This window comes from Miniopterus schreibersii (assembly GCF_964146895.1).
Source record: "Miniopterus schreibersii genome assembly, chromosome: 3".
In the NCBI taxonomy this organism is placed as follows: domain Eukaryota; kingdom Metazoa; phylum Chordata; class Mammalia; order Chiroptera; family Miniopteridae; genus Miniopterus; species Miniopterus schreibersii.
This window is the reverse complement of record NC_138103.1, coordinates 27,882,892-27,903,620: the sequence shown is the minus strand read 5'-3', so window position 1 is coordinate 27,903,620 and position 20,729 is coordinate 27,882,892. Positions and strand designations below refer to the sequence as shown.

Below are 20,729 nucleotides of genomic sequence, written 5' to 3'. Positions count from 1 at the left end.
AAAATGCATATTGCTTTAAAGTAGATTGAAAAAAATCAAAGTAATATTTTCAATACTTAAAAAAGTATTTGAGTGTTCAGAACTCACATGGAAGTGAGGGCAGCTACCAGCACACTCTTGGGCACAAACTAGCAAAGGGCTATTGGCCCAATGAGACAAACGAGGAAACTGAGGCTCGCGGAAGTTAGGGCTTGCCCAAGGTCATGTAACCAGGCAGTGATGGACTTGACCTTAGGTTGATGGGTGGCTTTCTGACAGGAGCACTGATCTGATAGGGGCACTGATCTCTCTCTCTATCTCTCTTTCTCTCCCCACAGGGACTGGTCTCGGAGGCCTGGGAGGAGGTGAGCTCAGAAACCAAATTTGGTTCCTCATTGATGGGATCTAAATGCCACTCTTGCCCACACAGGTCCTTAAACCTCAGAACCCCAGAAGGCCCAGGCATCCAGAGCCACCTTGTTTTATAGACCAAGTGTCTAGTGGGGAGAGACTTGTCTGAGAACTGGAACCTACTGGCCTCCCAAGCCCCTCCCTGGGGCCTTTTTCCCCGTGGCCCCTGCCTTCTTTCACATTTCTTTTGGTCCTCCACAACATCCCTGAAATGCTGGCTGGGCAGGTGTCATTGTCCCATCCAGAGGCTGAGAAACTGCGCCTGAGAGAGTAAAAATCACAAATCAGGGCTGGAGCTAGCTTCCCAGCAGACATCTAGACCCCGGGCTCCCAGCAGCTCCCTGTCCAAGGGAAGGGCTGTCCCTGACAGTCCTGTGAGGATGTGGAGAGTAAGCCCCCATGATACTCTTGCTTTGCCCTGGGGGGATAAATAGTAAGACAAGTGGGCTGGGGCCTCACATTCACGACCCTCTCTTCCATCTGCAGGTCTGGGGCCTGGAGGCAAACCCCCCAAGCCAGGTAAGGCCTGAGGTCTTAGGGCACTGAGAGTGGGCCAGGGGGCAGGGGAGGGGGACCCACAGAGCTGTGGGCCTAGCAAGGGAGCCACTGGCAAGAGGCAGGAAGGAAGTGGTGGGCAGTCCCAGTCCCACAGTTATGAGCAGGCTGGGGCCAGGCCGCAGGGCTCCAGGGACAGGAAGTTGGCAGCAGCTGGTGTGAGGAGTGTCCAGCATCTGTCCTACAAGCACCTGTGTGCCCAGCTGCCCTGTCCCCTCTGCACAGGGTCTCAGAAACAGCCCTGGTGCTCAGGGAAAAGGTAGGGATTGGTGTTTCAGTGACCACCAAGTCTGTGGATGTCATTCTGGGACTCAGACACAGATGGTAGGCTCCAGACTCCACCTGGATGGTCCCTTGACTCCAGACCAAGCCCTCTCTAACCCCAGGCCAAGGCCCTCAATATCCCTGACCTTGATAACTATCTGAGCCCTTATCCTGATCCCAGGCTGGACCCTGACTCCAGACCAAGCCCAAAACTTAACCCCAGGTTGGGCTCTGACCCAGATGAGCAACCTTCTTGATCTCAGGCCCCTTCTAGCTCTTTCCAGATCATGGAGTTTTCCAGGAAGGAGATATGACTAGATTGTCCTGGCCTTACCGAATCTGACACCAGGGTCCACCATCAGTTCCAAAGAACACACCCCCAGGAAAGAGGGAGGGCATGCCCCTCCAGGAAGCACTGGTGGATATGGAGCAGGTGGAGGAAATGGTGTCTCTGTCCAGATTTATTACCCCATTGGCGTGAGATACTCCACATGTGGCCTTGGCACCCCCCACCCTGCTCTGTGTCTCCCTGGCTCTGAAGCCCGAGGCTCCAGGACAGTTTGGATGTCCAGCAGCTCTTACGAAACCCCGCTGTTGGATGATCCAATTGCAGATGAATCTGCAAGACCCAGATTCCCTTTCCTTACAAGCCCATCTGGGTTGTGAAACTCCAGGGCTGGGGCCAGGTCAGAGAGAGGCAGAAGGGCAGGAAGCTAGGGCAAGGGGTTTCCTGGAATCTGGGGTTCTGCAAGGCCGGAGCCCTGGGAATTCACAGCTTATCCTGCCAGAACCTGCCTCCTGCCTCCTTGGAGGGAACTTCACAAGGTCTTTCATGGTAGAAAGAATGGAGGGAAGGACTAGATAAGCCAAGGTATAGAAGGAAGTAGGTCTGTGCTTAGCCAAGAAGACCCAAACTGCAGAGGCTGTGACTGCAAAGCTAGAGGGGGAATTGGCTGATCCCATTGACAGCAGGGAGCACGTGGCAGGTTATGATTAAACACAGGAGAAAACTGCGTAGAGCCCCATAATGGACGGTAGCTAAAGTGAAGTTTTTATTAATGATTCAGTTTCAACTTCCAAAAGAACTTTCAGGTCAGCGTGAAGGAGTAGAACAAAAAAAATTCTGAGTATCTCCTTCTGATGAAAAGGACTGGATCCCGCAGCCTCCCTGAGGTCATTTTTTAGCCTCAGGACTCTGGACTACAAAGCCCTGGACAAAGCCACAGCCCCCCTCCTTCCCCCGGGCCGCTCCCCACATCCATCCGGGCCACGGGGATGTCCGGGCCTGCCCAGGCAAGATGGAACGGGGCACGGGCAGTGTGTGTCGTGCTTGGGAACAATTAATCCCTTGGCAAGTAGAGGGTGGGTGGCCTGGCAGCTGCTCCATGTGGGCCTCGGCGGACTGGCCCTGCCTGGGCTCTCAGTGGGGGACCAGGCAGCTGGGAGCCAGCAACACCCACACCCTTAGCACCGGCTGGAGGCCAGCCACCCACTCGAGAGGACCGGAAGGAGCGGGGCACACCCATCACACACTAGGTGCTTTCTGCTCATGACCTCATTGGTCCTGGGAAGGTCAGGGACCCAGTGGCCATTTTGTGGGTAGGGAAACTGAGTCTCAGAAAGATGAAGTGATTTGCTTCTCCATGCGTAGACTCGGCAGGGGCAGTAGTGTTTGAATTCAGAGCTCTCTTATTCCAGGAAGAGAGAGGGCTGGGCTGGCCGGGCCCCTGGGCGCCCAGCTGTGGTCAGCATCTCATCCCTCTTTTCCTCCTTTCCAGGGGCTGGACTCCTCGGGGCATTTGGTGAGTCCAAAGGAAGGAGGGCAAACAGGAGTGGGGCTGGTCATGCTGCAGGGCGGCGTTGGGAGGAGTGTGCGAAAAGGACAGATGGCTTCGGAGAAGTTGCCTGCTCCCACCCCCACCTGCCCAGCCTCTTCTCACTTCCTGTTCAGTTCCCATCTTCTCTTCCCTGCCCCTCTGCGGTCAGGAAAGATCCCAGCTAGCGTGTCCCCTGCCCCGCTGGAGCTCAGGAAACAGGCCTGGCTTGAAAGGAGCCCCTGACAGAGCTGGGGAGGGGCAGGGACCACAGTGCTGGGAAGTGAACTCCACACGCCCGAGGCCGGGCCTCACCCACAGCATGCGTGCCTGGAAGGGAGACTAGCCAGAGTCAGTGACCCCTCTTACAGAGGGGCTGGCTGAGTTTCAGAAGGGGCCAACTCACACAAGTAGGAAATAGGCGTGTGGGGGGTGAACCACACCCAGTGAAAGCCAGGTAGACCCTCCAGGGCTTGGCAGTCCCCTATGTTTGGGGTCAGTCCCAAGAGAGGGCTTCCCTGGGCTCAGGACCCTGGCAGCCACGACTGGCGCTTGCAGGAGAGATTCTCACATAATTGGAAACAAACCCGGCACGCTTGTGAACTCCAACCTGATTGCCCATCAGTCCTGGCCAAAGCCATGGAATGTCTCCTGGAGGGGGAGAAGGAGCGATTGGGCCCAGATGTGCAAAGGAGAGAGCCAGAGGGACACATTTGACTTCTCATAAACATTTTAGCATCCGTCTGAAATTGAGGAGGCTCCTGGACTGCAGACAGGCTGGATGGACAGATAGACAGATGGTGGGGGACAGAAGGGTCTCCAGATAAAAGGGAGAGGGGATGGGCTGAGCCAGGATACACCTGCAAGGAAGCAAAAGAGAGGTCTGGGGTGGGAGCTAATGTGAGAGCAGGGCAGGGCCTGACCTGGGTGAGGTCTTGCTGGCAGACTCAATTCGGCTTCCATGCTCACAGAAAGCCCTGCTGAGTCCCCCATTAGCTGGCAGGCCTTTTAGGGGAAGTAAGGCCTGGCTTAGGGGCATTATAAGGGGAATGGCGGGGGGCAGTCAATGCAATTACACCTACATGGTACATAGCAGCTGGTTGCTAAATGGTAGCTACTGTTTTATCAGGATCAGCCCCTGAGTACCAAAGGCTTAAGTCCAGCTTAGGAGCCCGAGTGGCTATACACTGACCACAGAACTGTCTAGGTCCTGCCTGCCCCTCATGAGACCCTTCCTACCCGGGACCCAGGAATGATGCCTACACATCAATCTCTCCTCTCCTCACCTGGCTCTGTCTCCTTCTCCCTGCAGGTCCTGGAGGGATCGGAGGTGGCCCTGGGGCAGGTTAGTGTTGACACCCAATCAAGATGCCCATCTAGGGGCCAGAGCCAAGCCCAGGTCATCTGTCTGGTATGTGGGCCAGACCAGTCCTGGGCACTGGTGTGGGAGTGATGCTGAGACCACTTCCCCCAAGAAGCTACCCAGGACACAAGGAAGTCACCGTTGCATCCTGGGTGTTATTATAACACAGTACTAAGAGCTGGTAGGGAGAGGCTGCAGGGGCCAATGGAGCCCAGAGGAATTGCTCAACTCAGCAGGACTTCAGGAAGGCTTCCTGGAGGAGGGAGTGTGGAAATCTGACCCCAAAAGATCCCTGCAGTTTTTTGTCAGGCTGAGCAGAACCATCTGGCACATATTGCTCTCCAACACTGATCCTGGTGCTGGGGGCAGAGGCCGCAGCTTGGCTTGGAAGTCCTGCAGAGAGTAAAAGAGCCACCTCAAATGTGCCTCCTGTGCAGGGCTGGGTGGGCTCAGGACCTTACCTCATCCTTCCCTCCACAGGGCTCGGGGCCTTTCCCGGGGGCGCTTTCCCGGGGGCTCTAGCGCCTGGTGGAGCGGCTGGTGCTGCCGCAGCCTATAAAGCTGCCGCCAAAGCTGGTGAGTGTGACTGTTTGGGACATGCTGTAAGACCTTCCCACCTCTGTGGACTCTACATTTTGCAAAGAACATTTCCTGGGAGGCAGGCAGGATCCTCATATCCAATCTACTGGGGCTCAGGGAGGCAACCAGTCTTCAAGTGAGGTGGTGTCAGGATCTGGGCTCTCCACATGCACCCAGGTCCTCCCTGACTCCCACTGCTCCTTGCATGATTCCCAGCCTCTCCCTCTTCTGGCTCTGTAGGTGCTGGACTTGGTGGTGTCGGTGGACTTGGTGTTGGTGGCTTAGGAGTGTCTACAGGTATGGTGGCTAGCCCTGAGTTGTCTAGGTGAAGGCTGAAGGCCTGGTGACACCCACTCTGATGCTGTCCCTTCCATTCCAGGTGCAGTGGTGCCTGGAGCGGGAGTCGGAGTCGGAGTCGGAGCTGGAGCAAAGCCTGGAAAAGTGCCGGGTCAGTGTGGAGTCCCTGGGGCTGGACAACAGGGCCAGGGAGGGGCTGAGGCTTCTGCTCCCATACCGGCAGGAAAGATGGTGCTTGGCTGAAGCAGGGGAGAGGTACCCCAGCCTACCTTCTGGGCCATTCTTCTAGGACCTTGGAACAAAAAGAGACCTCAGAGATAGGCTCTGTGGCAGACGTTCGGGTAACAGATGGGGACACTGAAGCTCAGAAAGGAGAGTCAGTGCAGAGGGCCCTTGGTGGTTACAGCAGAGCCAGGGTGGCCAGAGGAGCCTTGACTCCCCATCTGGTGCTCATTCCTCTGCACCAAGCCCTTGAGGAAGTGACTTCAGGTTAAACAAAAGCCTGCCTGAGTCCACACAGCAGGGAGGGAACATCTGGAAGCTGTTAGCCCCGAGGTGGGCTGGGCCGGCCATGTAAACAGGCTCCAGGAGACAAGATAAATCCACGCACAGAAGGGTTTGCAGATGACTTCTGAAACTCATGGGAGGAAGGCGGCCACCACACATGTGTCCCTGGCTGCCCCTGCCGGGCACTGGGGTGGCTGGTTCATGAGCCCTGGAGCAGTGGATGGAAGGGCCAGGGAGGGGTGCTTGGAGGCTGGGTTGCTGCTCATGGCTCCTTCTTTTGGCCACAGGTGTGGGTCTACCAGGTGTATACCCAGGTGGAGTGCTCCCAGGCACAGGTAAAGTCAGAGAGGAGAAGGGGACCCTATAGCAAGGAGATCATCTCCTGGCAGCCCCCTTGGTGACCCTTTACCTCCCTGCAAGCCGAGGCCACTGGAAGCCTTGGTTGGGTCCTTAAGCATCAAAGCTCAGGCTCAGGGACACTGGGCTCCTGTCATCTTTCCTCTCTCAAGCCCTGACCCCAGGCTCAGACCTAAATCATTGTCATAGCCTGAGGTGGGCCCCTGAGGACACATTAAGTCTCCAGTATAACCAGCTGATTCCCAAAAGCCATGAGTCACCAGGGAACCCGCCCAGAGCATCCGCCCTGCAGGAGACCCTCAGAGCTGCCCTCTCACCCTCCTCTCCCTGCCAGAGCCTGGCCACCCCAACCAACATGTGACCTCCTGAATTCCCCCAAAAGCCCAGACTTGGGCTGCTCTGTGAGATTTGCTGACAGTGTCCCTCCCTTGTCCCTCTGGCCAAGGTGGCCCAGTCCCAGGAGAGACAGGAGAGGTGGGAGGGCCAGACAGTGTGGACTTCCCAGCCCCAGCAGATGGCTGTGTGTGCTTGGTTGTGAATGCGTGTCCAGCGAGGCCCCGACAGGGCACAGGCTTCCCATGCCAGCTTTTACTGTCTGCCTTCTCTGGTAATGGTGGACAGAGCAGCTGGAAATTCATTCCAGCTCAGAAACAAGGCCAACTGAGGCACAAGGTCACATAGCTAGGAAATGGGATTAAAATTCAGATCTTCTGAGTCAGACAGGGAAGAAAAGTCACCACCAAACAGCCCCTACCCCACAAGAGCTATGTCTGTCACTGAAGGTCAGTGCAGAAGGAGGTCAACTGTGTGACCCAGGGGTGGAATGGGTGCCAGGCTGGGCCTTTGAGGCCTGCCTTCCCACTCTCACTGCCAGCCCCCCTTTTCTCCCCTACAGGAGCTCGGTTCCCAGGTGTGGGGGTGCTCCCGGGGGTTCCCACTGGAACAGGAGTCAAGGCCAAGGCCCCAGGTATGTGACCAGTGGGCTGGGGACCCATGGTGGGACTCTGTACCCACCCTCAGGCCCCTATTGAGGGGAGTGGGAGTGGGGCTGGAGACCTTGGTCTCAGGGCCCTCTGGGTGGGCAACCCTTGTACTCCAGCCTTGGTGTAGCTGGCCAAGATGGACAGAACACCTCTCAGAAATCCCAAGTGTGTGTGAGGGCAGCATAAACCAGGAGCTCTGTGCAGAACTGGTCACTACTTGGGCCATCCCACCCCTCTGTGCTGCCCAGCACCAGCCATTGGTGCCTTTGTGCCCTGTGCCCACGGTGGAAGGACTACAGTGATGATTCCTTGTCATTGCAGGTGGAGGCGGAGCTTTTGCTGGAATCCCAGGTGAGACAAAGCAAGAATCCCTGGGGGAGGGGGAGGGGGAGGGCAGGCCAGCAGGGTGTCCAGCCAGGCAGGGGCTCTTGCCCTGGAACGGGCTGGGCATTCAGAATCCCATCAGGCCTGTCCAATTTCCCTCATGCCTACTGCTTCAGGCCTTGGACTGGCTCAGCACAAAGTGGCATCGGTCACAGGTCTGCTTCCCCAGTCCCAACCCCTTATGTGTAGCAGCCCATACAAGCCCAGAAAACCTACCAGTCTGTGCCAAATGCTGCAAGGGCTGCAGGTCCCAGCTGTGATCCAAGCCCCAGTAGGGAGCCAGTTCTGTAGCTTTTTGCAGGAAATGGCCCAGCTGACTGGTGACAGCAGGTAGGAATGCCCTCAGGCAGGATGGTTTCTGGATGTAGTGGGGCTCCTATCTGAGCAGAAAGTGGAGAGTGAGGCTGGGAGCTCAGCAGGAACTGCTGGCCCAAGTTGCTAGGATCTGATTTTGCTCTCCTTGTTTCCCACAGGAGTTGGACCTTTTGGGGGTCAGCAGCCTGGAGTCCCACTGGGGTACCCCATCAAGGCACCCAAGCTGCCAGGTAAGTCAGAGGAGGATTCCAGAGGCACTTCTCACTGGGTCTCACTGCTGAGGAGGCAGCTTGTGAGGGGCACTTGTTTTGGCCACTGGTGTCTCTTGTGGGGGGTGTTAGGAAACTGAATCCCACTTCTGGTTGCCAGCAAAGGAAAGTGCAAGGAAGCCACCCTGCAGGTGTTAGCCTCACCCACATGCACATCTGAGCACATACATGTACGTGCACAGGCACAGAGACCCACAGCCCTGATAGGAAACCATTTGTGTTGATGGTAAGAAACACGTTTCATTGGAAAGACCCCTCTGACATCACACAACAAGCTGTTTCTTGTTGGGAAGGGGAGTAAGGAAGCTACTCAAACTCTACGGACCTATCGGTGCCCCAGCTCCCTCTTCCACCAAGGGCCTCTGCTCCCCTGATAGTCTCTGTGAGCTGCTCATGACTCTCAGGAGGGTCTCAGGCCTCAGCACTTGTGGGAATAGATCTGTCTGCCAAGGTAGTAGGAGCCCAGCAAGGCAAGTAGGGGCTGCCGTGGGGCAGTGCCTGAGCCCACCCTACCCTCTCCTCAGGTGGCTATGGACTGCCCTATAGCACTGGGAAACTGCCCTATGGTGAGTAAGGCCCTCCTAGACTGGTGGGCTTCCGGCTCTTTCCAGATGCAGCCTCCTAGCAAAGGAGCTGCAGCCCCAGCCCTGGGCTAGGAGAGCACCCAGCTGGGGGCAGGATGGAGTTTTGGAAAGGGAACACCCTAAGGAAGGAACATGGAACTTGGACTTAGGCAGCTTGGTTCTCAATCCTGGCCCTCGTGCTTGGGAGAACCAACTTCCTCCCTGAGTCTCAGTGTTGTCATCTGCACAATGGGAGTAAACCCCCCCCCATACACACACATATTTGAATTTGTTGTAACTCTGTCTAGGGGTGACAGGGTGGAGACTCTGGGCAGCCTAGCCCCTGAAGGACAGGGCAGGGGGCAGCTGTGGTGAGATCTGCATGGATACCCACTCAGCTTCTTTGTTTTACAGGCTATGGGCCTGGAGGAGTGGCTGGTGCTGGGGCCAAGGCTGGGTACCCAACGGGGACAGGTAAGAAAAGCCTCACCTCCCTGCCAGCCAAAGGGGCACTGATCACGCAGGTTCCAGGGCTCTGGGGCTGGCAAGATCTCTCCAGAAATCAGGCCAGCCAACCCTGCATTCAGACCCCAGTCTGAGCCTGGAGAAGGATTCTGGGTGGCACAGCTCTATCAGCCTCTGTTGGCTATGAAGCCCCCCACTTATGCCAACATGGAACAGGAAGGCTCTGGAGATTCAGGGTCACAGTTTTCAGTCTCTCCCCTTTCCCTCCCCCAGGGGTTGGCCCCCAGGCTGCAGCAGCAGCAGCTAAAGCAGCCAAGTATGGTGAGTATCTCTGGAGTTCCTAGCTCCTAGCCCCAGCCCCCCAATCTCTCCATCCCTGTTACCACTGAGAGCCTGCTTCACTGTTAACCAAGGCAGCCTATCCAGCTTTGTCCAACATTTTCAACACCACCCATTCCTCCTTCCATCCATCCATCCATCCATTCATTCTTCCCTCCATCCCTTTCCCATCCATCCATCCATCCATCCATCCATCCATCCATCCATCCATCCATCCACTCACCCATCTAATTATCCCTCCCTCCATTTTAGAGAGAGACCAGGGACAGATAGAGCTCTGCTGGAGACTGTAGGTACTATTGTGGGAGTCGAGGAGAGGGAAATATTATTTCCACTGAGGGAAGAAAATCAGGAAGGCTTCTCAGAGAAAATGACATTTGATTGAGGCCTTAAAATATAAGTGGAGTTTGCCATGTGGTTAAAACAGGAAGAAGGAGCCTGTGCAGAGGGAATGGGTACTATGGTGGTTAAAATGATCATTTTTGGTGGAACCTATATGAGCATTTAAAATTTTTAATAGTTTAGAATCAATTTAGTGCGTACTATAAAATTTTTAACTGGCTCCTCAAGCTCATGATCCCTTGGCTGGCACACATGGCATGGTCTTCCCTGTGCCCATGCAGTGAGCAGAGTGAACATCTGAACCCCTGTCCCAGGTAGTCCCAGTTCAGAGTCAGATCACTGGGGCTAAAGTCCTCACCTTCATCCCTTGTGCCAGGGGAGCCCTTCCTGTAGCCATGGTGGGGCAAAAAAACATCTGCCCACCAGCTGAGGGGCCAAAAATGTGGAGGGAAGCACTGAACTAGAGGCCTGCCCTTAGGAGGCCCCACAGGCCCTCCCTCTAGGCCCCTAAGGGTGGAATGTGGGAGCAGGAGATCAGGGCGGCGAGGGGCTGCCAGAGCCAGGCAGCCAGGCGCTTGGATTACAAACTTGGCCCAGTCTTCGGAACACAGGGAGAGGAAGCCTTGAACATTCCTACAGGGGCCCCTCTGGCCCGGGGAGCGGCCGCTTGTGGTTTCTCAGTATGTGGCAGTGATTAGAATGGGATTTGTCTGAAAACATACAAGTCCCTTAATGAGTGTGTTGAAATGGACACTTTGGGGGTGAGTCAATGAACAGTGGGGTGGGGGCCTTCTCAAGCAGGCCCAGCCAGAGATGCCTGGGCCTCATTCCCAGAGGACATTGTGCTAGTTAAAATGCCAACATCCAAGTATCCTTCCTTCCCAGTTTCAGGAGGGGCTCTGGGAGCTACATCTTCACTGTTCACTGTCCCCATCCCCGCAGGTGCTGGGGGAGCTGGAGTTCTCCCTGGTGTTGGTGGCATTCCTGGGATTGGAGGCATTCCTGGGATTGGAGGCATTCCTGGGATTGGAGGCATTCCTGGGATTGGAGGCATTGCAGGTAGTGTCTGTTCCAGCAAGGGGTGAGGGTGTCCTGGAGAAGGCCACCGGGAGAGACCTCACTCTCTGTGGCTCTTTCTCCAGGGGCCGGAACTCCAGCTGCTGCTGCTGCTGCAAAGGCTGCTGCTAAGGCCGCTAAATATGGTGAGTGCCCCCAGGGGAGGCAGGCCTGGGACTCCAGCCTGCCCTAAGACCATTGGAGCCTGCCCAGGCCTCTGCAAGGAGCCCCCAATCCTCTAAGGCTGGATGGACTTGCCCTTCATCCATCTATGGAAACCTCCCTTCCACCTCTCCAAACATGACTCTGCCCATTCTGGCCACTCTGCCTGGTCCTCTCTGTTGTTCTTCACTGATTGGCCCAGCAGAAGGAGAAGGGGGGGCCAACTGTAGAGCACCTGGCTCCTCTCACCCTACTCCCCAGGCCAATCCATAGCTACTGTACCAACTGCCTGGGTGCTAGTGGTATGTTCTGAATTTGCTTTAGACATAGACCATATTCTTCCTATCCATAGACCAAAATCCTTAGAGCTCTGTAGGCAATGCCAGCCCATCTGGGATCCTGTACTCAGGACCTGCTACTCCAAAAGCTCCTCAGAACCATGCCCTTGGAGGCCCTCTAAGGTTCCCACAGGATTTAGGCCAGAACAATCCTTTCTTTCCACAGGAGCTGCTGGAGGCTTGGTGCCTGGTGGCCCAGGAGTTGGAGTCCCTGGTGTTGGAGTCCCTGGTGTTGGGATCCCAGGAGTTGGAGTCCCTGGCGTTGGAGTCCCTGGCGTTGGAATCCCAGGCGTTGGAGTCCCAGGCGTTGGAGTCCCAGGCGTTGGAGTCCCAGGTGTTGTGGACAGACCAAGTGTGCTTGGCTCTGTGTGTGTGTGTGTGTGTGTGTGTGCGCATGTGTAAAAGAGAAATATTGACAATATTGCCAAGGCTTTTGGATTCTCACTAACACTTCACTCATCTGTCCTCTTCTCCCATACCCTTGGCTATGAATCATCTTCTCTCCCTTGGGCTATAACAACCTCCTAACTAGTTATTGCCAACATCATCTTCTCCAACTCACCTTCTGGCTGTCAGTGTGCTCCTGGGGGAAAGAACCATGTCTTTTTCACCTCTATGTTCCCAGCCCTTAGCAGAATAGACAGATGCTCAGTAAATGGTAGATGGGTGGGGTGGGTGGGTGGATAAATGGATGAATGGATGGATAGATGGACAGATGGACAGCTAGGTATGTGGGTGAATTGTCTGTGGATGAGTAGAGAAGTTGATGGATAAGAGGATGAATGGACAGATACAAGGATGGATGAATACATGAATGAATAGATACATGGGTAAAATTGTGGATGGAGAGATGAGTGGGTAGATGGAAAAGCAGGTGAGAGACTAGATAAGTGGTTAGAATGGTGGGTGGATGGATGGATGGATGGATGGATGGATGGATGGATGGATGGAAGAAAGAATGGATGGATGGTGGATGGTTGGATGAGCAGATGAATAGATGGGTGGGTAGGAGGCAAATGCAAAGTGGATGGTTGGATAGATAGATGAATGGGTAGATGAGCGAATAAATGGATGGGTAGATGGGTGCATGGATGGGCAGAGAGATAAGTGGTTGAGTGGTTGGATTAAAGTCTAAGGATAGACAGACAAATGGAAAGACACATGGGTAGGTAAGTGGGTAGATGAATGGGTGGTTAAGTACACAGATGACTAGATGGAGATGTGAGTGGGTGAATAGATGACTAGACATCCATTGGGCTGACTCAATAGAACGGAGATAGACTGGACAGCAGGATATATATTGAGCATCTTTCCTCCATTCTCTCCTGATCGTTTGTGTACCCTTGGTCTCTCTAGGGGCTGTGTCACCAGCTGCAGCTGCTAAAGCAGCCGCCAAAGCAGCCAAATATGGTGAGTGTGCTGATAGTTCTGCCTGACCCTGTTCTGGCCAAAGAAGGGGAATGACTTGCCCAGGGTTATACAGCAAGTCACTGGCCCAGCAGGGAACTTGGGCCTGTCTCCCCCAGTGGTCTCCCATCATGAGGACACAGGGCTGAGTGATGGGAGAGCCCTCATATGGCATTCCCAGTGGGGACAGTGTCCCTGGCCCTCCCAGCCCCAGCCAGGGCCCCTCTCAGAGGAGCCCAAGCCTGGCTGGGGAAATGGGACCTCCCCGCTTTCTCTCTATAACCAACAAATGAGCCCTATCCCAATCAGAGAAGAGAGGGGCTGGGGAAATGCTGAGGGAGGGTTTCAATAAAGGGTTCCTGGAAAAGGTTTGTGGGGGCCCAGGCATTCTATGGTTTCCTGTCCTTTGAGGACCAGGCTTGGGGGAGGCTTGTACCTACTTCCCCAGTCCACTAGCATCTACCAGGGCCCTCCCAGCCTCTCTCACCGAGATCCTTTTCAAACTAATTCTTGTCCCTCTGCAGGGGGTGGAGCTGGAGTGGGAGTTGGAGGCATTCCCACTTATGGGGTTGGTGCTGCGGGCTTTCCGAGGTTTGGTGGTATTGGAGCTGGAGTTGGAGGCATCCCTGGAGCTGTCCCTGGAGCTGTCCCTGGAGCTGGCATTTCCCGTGAGCCCTAGTTCCATCTGGGGAAATAGGGAGAAGGCATGGGGGCTTCTCTTCTGTAGAGCTCTAGGGGTGTGGGGGAGTGTTGACTGGACTTCAGTGTGCTCAGGAAGGAGCTAAGGAGCATGTAGGGAGGGCCTGCAGTGCCTTTGGGGCAGGAGAGCAGTAAGCACCGCTCCACTGAGGTCCAGCAAGGTTTCTGAGGGTCTCTCTCTTTCTCATTTCCTTGTAGCTGCAGCCCAGGCAGCCGCCGCCAAGGCAGCTAAGTACGGTAAGTGCCCCCACCCTGCCTGCTCCCAAGCCCACAGCAGTGACCTTACCTCCTGGGCAGTGCCCTCCCCTTCTCTCCACCCCCACCTTGCTCTGCCCTGGGGCCCAGGCTCTGAGCTCTGAGCAACTGTCAAGCATGAGGACAGAGCAAGTTCACACTCAGGCCTCCAGGGCTGAAACAGCCTGGGCCAAGATCTGAAGCCTCTGGCCCCATCTCCCAAAGCCGCACTGAATTTCCCTGCCCTTTTCAATTGCCCAGCATTAAGATGATTGGTGCCCAGCTTATCACCCCACCCCAAACCAGCAAGTTGAAGGTGCTCACTTTCAGCAGCCATTCTGTTCCCCATCCCACCTCCGCCCTCTGCTCCCTCGGAGGAGGAGCTTCGAGGGGCAGAGTCGGATGCTCTTTACTCCTCTAGGTGCTGGAGCAGCAGGAGGGCTGGTGCCAGGTGTGCCAGGCGCTGGAGGGGTGCCAGGTGAGCTGTGTCTCCAACTCAGAGATGGGTTCAGTTTGTCTCATGGAAGGGGCCCTGGAGTTGACCCAGGCCAGTGCACCATTTTATAGATGACAAGACTAAGCCCAGAGATGGGGAGAAGGGAAAGCAATGTCCCCGAGTTTGGAGGAAAGGCTATGGGATTCCAGTCTGATGAATGAACCTGGCAATTCCCTCCCTCAGGGATGCTCAGGACATCTGATGTCAGCCAGCTGGTTGGCGGAGCTCTGCTCTGTAAGGATTGGGTGGCCTCATTTACTTTAGGGCCCTCTCTGGTTCTGATCAGGTGGAAGGGCCTGTGCCACCCTTTGGTGCCCCTGAACTCTTTCTCTTCTACCAGTCAGAGGCCAAAGGGAAGAAATTAAGTGTCATAATCAGATTAAGTTACAACCTTCCTTGGTTGTTTTTTCCCACCAGAAGATTTCTCTCCTATATTCCTTCTTTCTGGGAGAAAATTCCCCTTTAGAGTTTCCCTCCAAATGAGACATTTCCTCCAATATAGGCACAATTAAGATTTTTTAAAATTAATATCACCTTTAGCAGAAAGCTTCACAAATCTTTTAGACAGAGGCTTGGAGACGATCTAGGCCTCTGCCAATCACAGCTTTGGGCTCCCACCACCATAGTCCGAGCTAGACCGTCAGTCTCTGAGCTGCTTTCAGGGAAGGGACGTGCCCAGGGCAGCTAGTGGGCCTCCTCAGAGCAGGCCTGGAACCCAGGCAGCCTGCCTCGGGCTGGGCTCTGTGTGCTTCCCTCTCTGTCTACAGAGTGAGGAGGCAGCGCAGAGAGGGTCTTCTGGGAGAGGGGATAGTTCCCTAGAGGTGGACTCCGGGAGGTCTTTCCACAGTGCGGGTGGGGAGAGTGAGGATGGGTGCAGGGGACCCCTCCCCAACCTCCTCTCTTCACCTCTCCAGGAGCTGGGACCCCAGCAGCTGCAGCCGCTGCAGCTGCTGCCAAAGCTGCCCAATATGGTAAGTGTCCCACCCCAATTCTGCTCCCAGTGCTTATCCTATAGCACTGCCCTCTCATGCCCTCTGGTCTAGGGTCTGGCAGACCCCTCAGGCTTTCACATTCTCACTGTGGGCCTTTGACCCATCTGACCACTTTCAGGGATGTGGGCCAAGTCTCTGATTAGGAAAGCAAAGCAAGGACAGGCCCTGTTGAGCCCACCAGAACCAACCTCCCCACCCTTCCCAAAATCCCTGCTGCCCCAAGTCTATCTGGACCTTCTGGACCTCAAGCTGGACTCCTCTAGGTTCCCACTGGACCTCAAGCCCCCCTTCTGGACCTCAAGATGGACTCCTTTGGGTTCCCACTGCTCTCAATGGCAGTATTTCTTGCTCCCTGACAAGGTTCTCCTCTCAATATATCTGAGGGCCACCCTGGCAGCCCCAGGCACCCACACCTTCCTGAGTATAGCAAATGGCAGAAGTCCCACCTTAGAGCTCAACTGTCTACCAGGCCTGGGCCAGGGCATCTACACGCCTTGGCTTTAGGGACTCGTGGGCAGAAAGATTCAGATCATAAAATTTAGGGCTATCTAGGCCAGAGAAATCTTAATTTCAGGTTCACTGACCCCCAAACCCACATATGACAAATGACCCCTTTTTAGTAAAGCTGCCATTTGCTGAGGCAACCCTTACAGCAAATTTATGAAGTTGGTACCATCATTCCCATTTTACAGAAGTGGAAACTGAGGTTCTGAGAGCTTAAGTAACTTGCTCAGTCACATGACTATATGTAGCTGAGCTAAGCTTTGAACCCATGTCTGCCTGTTTTACAGAGCACCCTTTACTACATAACTCTGCCTCCACCACCCTCAGAAATTTCAAACAGGTCCTTGTCCCTCTAAAGGTTAAGAACTGATCCTACACATGCCTCATATTAGGGATGAGGAACATCAAGGGAAAACAACTGGTCCAAGGCCACACAGCAATCCTGTGGCCAGGCTGGGATGAAAAGGCTCCTGATTCCCTTCTGTTCTTTCCTTCTGAAGCCTGCTGTTCTTTCCATTGGCTTCTGTCCTCCTTGGTTGGGACTGGGTTAAGGATTCGTTCTTCTCACTCTTGTAGGGTTAGGCCCTGGTGCTGGCCTGGCTCCTGGCTTTGGCGTTGGCCCTGGCGGTGTTGTAGGTGAGTTGTGTGAGAAAGTGGGCCTGAGGAGCCTTTGAATCCTCCATGGGTGACATCCCTGATGCCCCCTTCCTCTCCTTCCAGGTGCAGGGATCCCGGGTGCAGGCAAATCTGCTGCTCAGCTGGCTGCCAAAGCCCAGCTCCGTGAGTGCCCGGCCTGGCTTTCTCTCCTCACCCCACCAAGCGCAGGCTAGCCCAACAAGACCCAAGGGGGAGTTGCGCCCCATGATATACAGGCTCTCAGGCCCACCATGCAGACTTGGGGGTCCCCAAGGCAGTAGGCAGAGGGGTTGGAAAAGCAGATTTATCATAAGAGAGACCCAGGTTTGAATCCTGAGCCCCACACTAGCTGAGCAACCTCTGAGTTTCCTGTCCTCGTGTGCTGATGGCATCTGCTGCAGAAGGTTGTTGGGAGAATTAAATGAGTTCATCCCGGAGGAAAGAGTGGAGGTTCGGCTGGAAAGGAAAGTGATGTGGTGTAGTGAGTGTGCAGCCCTGAATGCCGGCGGCGGGGGGGAGGCTGAACTTGGTGGTCAGTGGGAGTTCTAGGAAGGCCATTCTGGTGGCAGCAGAAAGGATGGATTAAGGGGCTTTGGTCTCCTTCTCTTGGGGCCTGTCTCGGCTCCCTGGGCAGGACACCCCCACAGGGGCATGCTTCCTGCCTGCTGTAGCCACCCCCCGCCCATCTTTCCCAGGGGCTGCGGCTGGGCTTCCTGCTGGCGTTCCTGGATTTGGACCTGGTGCTGGCGTTCCCGGATTTGTACCTGGTGCTGGTGTTCCTGGCTTTGGGGTTGGTGCAGGTGCAGGTGAGGGACCTTCTAGGCTGGGCAGAAATGACCCCTGAGCTTGAGCTCAGAAAAGGGAGATCTGTCCCCTCCTAGCACATCTCCCAGCACCTCATCTGAGGGCTCATAGTAAATTCCCCATTAGGTTCCCCTGAGCAGTCAGAGATGACTAGGGTAACAGATCGGGGGCAGGCCCGGCAAGGAAGCCCCAGGCTGCCAGATGTCAGAGTCGCTGCCTCTTCATCAGAGGGGTCACAGGGCTCCAAACGGAAAAGAAGCCCACCATCCAGGGAAGGAAGCTGGAGCCCCTGGGCTGCAAGGAAGGCAGGGAGGACTCCCAAGAGGAAGCAGTACCCCCCAGCACAGAGCTCAGCTGCTGACCACCCCACTTTTCCTTCTTCCTTTTTCTGCAGTACCTGGATCCCTGGCTGCAGCTAAAGCAGCCAAATATGGTGAGTGGCCCCACACCGACCACCATGGTCGGTCCCACTGCTGCCCCAACATTCCTGACAGCACCTGTCACTCATCTCCCCTCCCTCTGGGCCGGGGCCCATGCCCAGAGCCTGCAGCACAGGGCTGGGATGGTCAGGGTGGAAAAAGGCAGTTTCTAGGACACATTCATGACAGCTTAGCAGACCTGGCTCCTGCCCACTAAACGCCTATTGAGCCTCCAGTCCCGGGACAACCAAATATGCCCCCACATTTCTAACCTCCCTGGTGGCATTTCCACCTTGGTGAAGACCATGGTCCCTAAGGCACTTCTGGCCCCCAGAGTTTTGTGGACCTAGGGCCACAGAGGGGCCAGGTTGCTGTCAGAGAGGCAGCATCTGCCTCCTAGCCAGCAGAAGCCCGGGCCCCCTGCCCACCTCCCTGTCAGCATGACTGCGCCTGCCACGAGCCACGAGGACGTGGCAGACATGCCTGCTCCTCCACTTGGCACTCAGCAGCCCTGGCTGGCCAGACCCACACTGTCTGTGGCCCCTAAATTCCTGGCCTTCTGGGAGCCAGGCTGGGACCTCTGCCAGGGAAACACCAACCAGCTCCGGCCAGTCCATTTGGGGCCAGTTTCCACCTCGGAAAATCCCGGCTTCCTCAGCCCCCACCCCTGGCGGGCCTGGTGACCCACAAGCCCTTCTCCTGTTCCTTGCTGGCTGTTCTGCCAGCCTGAGTCTAGCAGACATTGCCAGGGAAACAAAACCTTTAAGGGCACAGGCTCCAGAGCCATTTCCTGCCTGTGGGACCTTGAATATATTGCTTAACCTCTGTTGTGCCTCAATTTTCTCATCTGCAAAATGGGGATAATAGCACCCACCTTTCCTGTTGCAATGAATAATATGCAGGCGAATCCATGAGAAGCACTGAGAACTGTGCAACTCATGCTGCTGCTATTCTTAGCAGCTCTGCTCTGGACAGCAGTTCAAAATCCAGAGTACGTTCCCAGATGGTGTGCTCTTTTACTCTCCAAACACCTGTAGGGTGAGTGGGGTAAGGATCATCATCTCCCTAAAGGGGCACTGGAGCTCAGAGAGGTGACAGCCCTAATGAGTGGATAAACCAGGATTGGAACCCAGGGCTGTCAGTAGTCTTCCCCCCTCGGCAGCTTGTGGCCACCTGTGGCTCTAGTGCTAGACCAGGGGGTGGAGGAAAAGATGGGCAGGCCAAGGCTCAAAGGAGCCCGCTCTTGCCTGATTGGTCAGGGACATGGGCCCAGGTGTCTGGGTAGGGACTTCTGTCCAGTCCTCCTTCCACTGGGTCACATGACCTTGGCCACCTGTCTGCTTGACTAATGTCCCTGGGTCAGGAAGAACCTTGTCCTTCAGAAATGGGGGAACTGACATTCTGGCCCCTCTCCTCAGGAGCAGGAGGGCCTGGTGGTCTTGGAGGGCCTGGTGGTCTTGGTGGAGCAGGTGTCCCAGGTGGTGTGGCAGGTGAGTCGAAACCCCAGGATGGGCTGGGCAGGGAAGGAGACACACCCATGAAGAATTGCTCCCTGAGCTCCCTCTGTGTCCCTAGGAGCCGGACCTGCTGCCTTGGCTGCTGCCACCAAGGCTGCTGCCAAAGCTGCCCAATATGGTGAGCACTGTGTGGAGGTGGGGGCTGCCACCAGGCCCCAGGGTTTGGGGGGCCTCTGACCTTGCACCATGGAGCATTATTCCCTGACCAGCCCCTAAGGCGCTCAAGGGCATTGTCTCCCCAGGGCCCAGTCCACCTCCTGGCCCCATTGCATCCACTAAGGCCCTGGAAACTCAGGCTCCACCTGGGTCCTGGGATGAAAACTTCAGCTCTTCACAGACAAGCAGTGGGGTTTTGACTGATGAGGTTTTAACACACAGCTCTCTCCACAGGCCTGGGTGGAGGAGGACTCGGAGCCGGAGGACTGGGGATTGGAGGGCTTGGGGCTGGTGGACTTGTCCCAGGGGTTGGGGCCTTTGGAGGTAAGAGGTTGCTCTGGAATCAATGAGTTTATGGGGTGTGTGTGTGTGTGTGTGTGAGAGAGAGAGACAGAGAGACAGAGAGAGACAGAGACAGAGACTTTCCTTCCAATTTTGCCATATCTTGCTCCAGCTGTCTTCTCTGTCCCCACCTCAACACCACTTCATTTGCCACTCAGGGTTTGGTGGGCCTGCCTACAGCATTTAGAGGGAGCCTTGAGTAAGCAGAAGCTAGGGCTATTTCTTGCAGCTGGGATCCCAACCCTCTCCCTCTTCTCCTTCAACCCACATGACCACATCAAATGGGAGTTCATTAAGATAATGCTTATGCCCATTTGCTAGAGAAGGAAACCAAAGCTTGGGGGGAATTACTTTTCCAAAATCTCTGCCATCCTGGTGGGCCTTGTGTTGACATTTCACTCTTTCTTGGGTCGTTACTGTATCTCCCTACCTAAACCCACCTCAAGTCTCTTCCTGTGTGCACCACAAAACTGGCCACACAGTAGGAGCTTAATAAAGACTTTTGGGAAGATGGGTGAAGGAGGGTGGAGGGATGGTGGAAGGATGAGACAGTGGGCAGACGGTAAATGGTGAACAGGTGAGAAGAGGAACATGACTGGGAGGGAAGGGCTATTCCTGAACACTTATGCACCCCATCTCCCCAGGTGTGTCCCCAGCTGCAGCTAAAGCAGCCAAATATGGTGAGTGACTCCCTGCTGCTCTCCTCCTGCCCAGGCCTGTAGGCTGCTAATACTCCCCATCCTGAGTGCCCCATCCCACCCACCTCAGGCCTCAATCCTGCTCAAAGTACCCCTGACAGCCTGTACAGGATCTCTTTGACCCCAGAACCCAGAGGAGATGCTCAGGGCTCCTTACACTTTGCCTTGTTGCAAACCCCATCTGCCCACTTCTCAGGTGCCCCTGGCCTTGGAGGTGTCCTAGAAGCTGCCAGGCCATTCCCAGGTGGAGGTAGGGGCCATCTCTGCTGTGAAGTCCTCAGCTCTGCTCAGGTGTAGAGAAATCCTGGAGCTGCAGCTAGCGCAAGGACATGAGAGAGAAGGCAGAGGGGACAGTCCAGGAAAGGAAACAACCTGGGCAAGGGGGCAGGCCTCAGGGTCAGGGGTTGCACCATGGGCCTCAGGCACCAGGCTGACAAGCTGAGGCTATGGGGCCCCACACCAGGATGCCAGGCAGGGGCAAGA

The 20,729-nt window shown here is 55.5% G+C and overlaps 2 protein-coding genes across 6 annotated transcripts in view; both read left to right on the top strand.

Annotated features, from left to right (window-relative positions):
• LIMK1 (LIM domain kinase 1) overlaps positions 1-20,729 on the top strand; it is a 317,283-nt gene that overhangs the window by 257,433 nt on the left and 39,121 nt on the right. The window lies entirely within an intron of this gene.
• Positions 1-20,729, top strand: part of ELN (elastin) — a 31,638-nt gene that overhangs the window by 7,259 nt on the left and 3,650 nt on the right. For 2 of the 5 annotated variants that reach the window (XM_081131905.1, XM_081131903.1), the window contains exons 3-32: positions 318-344; positions 877-909; positions 2,988-3,011; positions 4,336-4,368; positions 4,867-4,962; positions 5,206-5,262; positions 5,345-5,413; positions 6,057-6,104; positions 7,022-7,093; positions 7,431-7,460; positions 7,967-8,038; positions 8,602-8,643; positions 9,055-9,114; positions 9,379-9,426; positions 10,729-10,845; positions 10,929-10,988; positions 11,509-11,676; positions 12,699-12,752; positions 13,274-13,417; positions 13,647-13,685; positions 14,104-14,160; positions 15,093-15,149; positions 16,251-16,310; positions 16,395-16,454; positions 17,006-17,116; positions 17,509-17,547; positions 18,952-19,023; positions 19,109-19,168; positions 19,441-19,530; positions 20,193-20,228. In XM_081131905.1, the coding sequence (XP_080988031.1) occupies positions 318-344; positions 877-909; positions 2,988-3,011; positions 4,336-4,368; positions 4,867-4,962; positions 5,206-5,262; positions 5,345-5,413; positions 6,057-6,104; positions 7,022-7,093; positions 7,431-7,460; positions 7,967-8,038; positions 8,602-8,643; positions 9,055-9,114; positions 9,379-9,426; positions 10,729-10,845; positions 10,929-10,988; positions 11,509-11,676; positions 12,699-12,752; positions 13,274-13,417; positions 13,647-13,685; positions 14,104-14,160; positions 15,093-15,149; positions 16,251-16,310; positions 16,395-16,454; positions 17,006-17,116; positions 17,509-17,547; positions 18,952-19,023; positions 19,109-19,168; positions 19,441-19,530; positions 20,193-20,228 (1,935 nt within the window). The remainder of the gene's footprint in view (positions 1-317; positions 345-876; positions 910-2,987; positions 3,012-4,335; positions 4,369-4,866; positions 4,963-5,205; positions 5,263-5,344; positions 5,414-6,056; positions 6,105-7,021; positions 7,094-7,430; positions 7,461-7,966; positions 8,039-8,601; positions 8,644-9,054; positions 9,115-9,378; positions 9,427-10,728; positions 10,846-10,928; positions 10,989-11,508; positions 11,677-12,698; positions 12,753-13,273; positions 13,418-13,646; positions 13,686-14,103; positions 14,161-15,092; positions 15,150-16,250; positions 16,311-16,394; positions 16,455-17,005; positions 17,117-17,508; positions 17,548-18,951; positions 19,024-19,108; positions 19,169-19,440; positions 19,531-20,192; positions 20,229-20,729) is intronic. The other 3 variants (XM_081131907.1, XM_081131904.1, XM_081131906.1) reach the window with 2 other exon arrangements.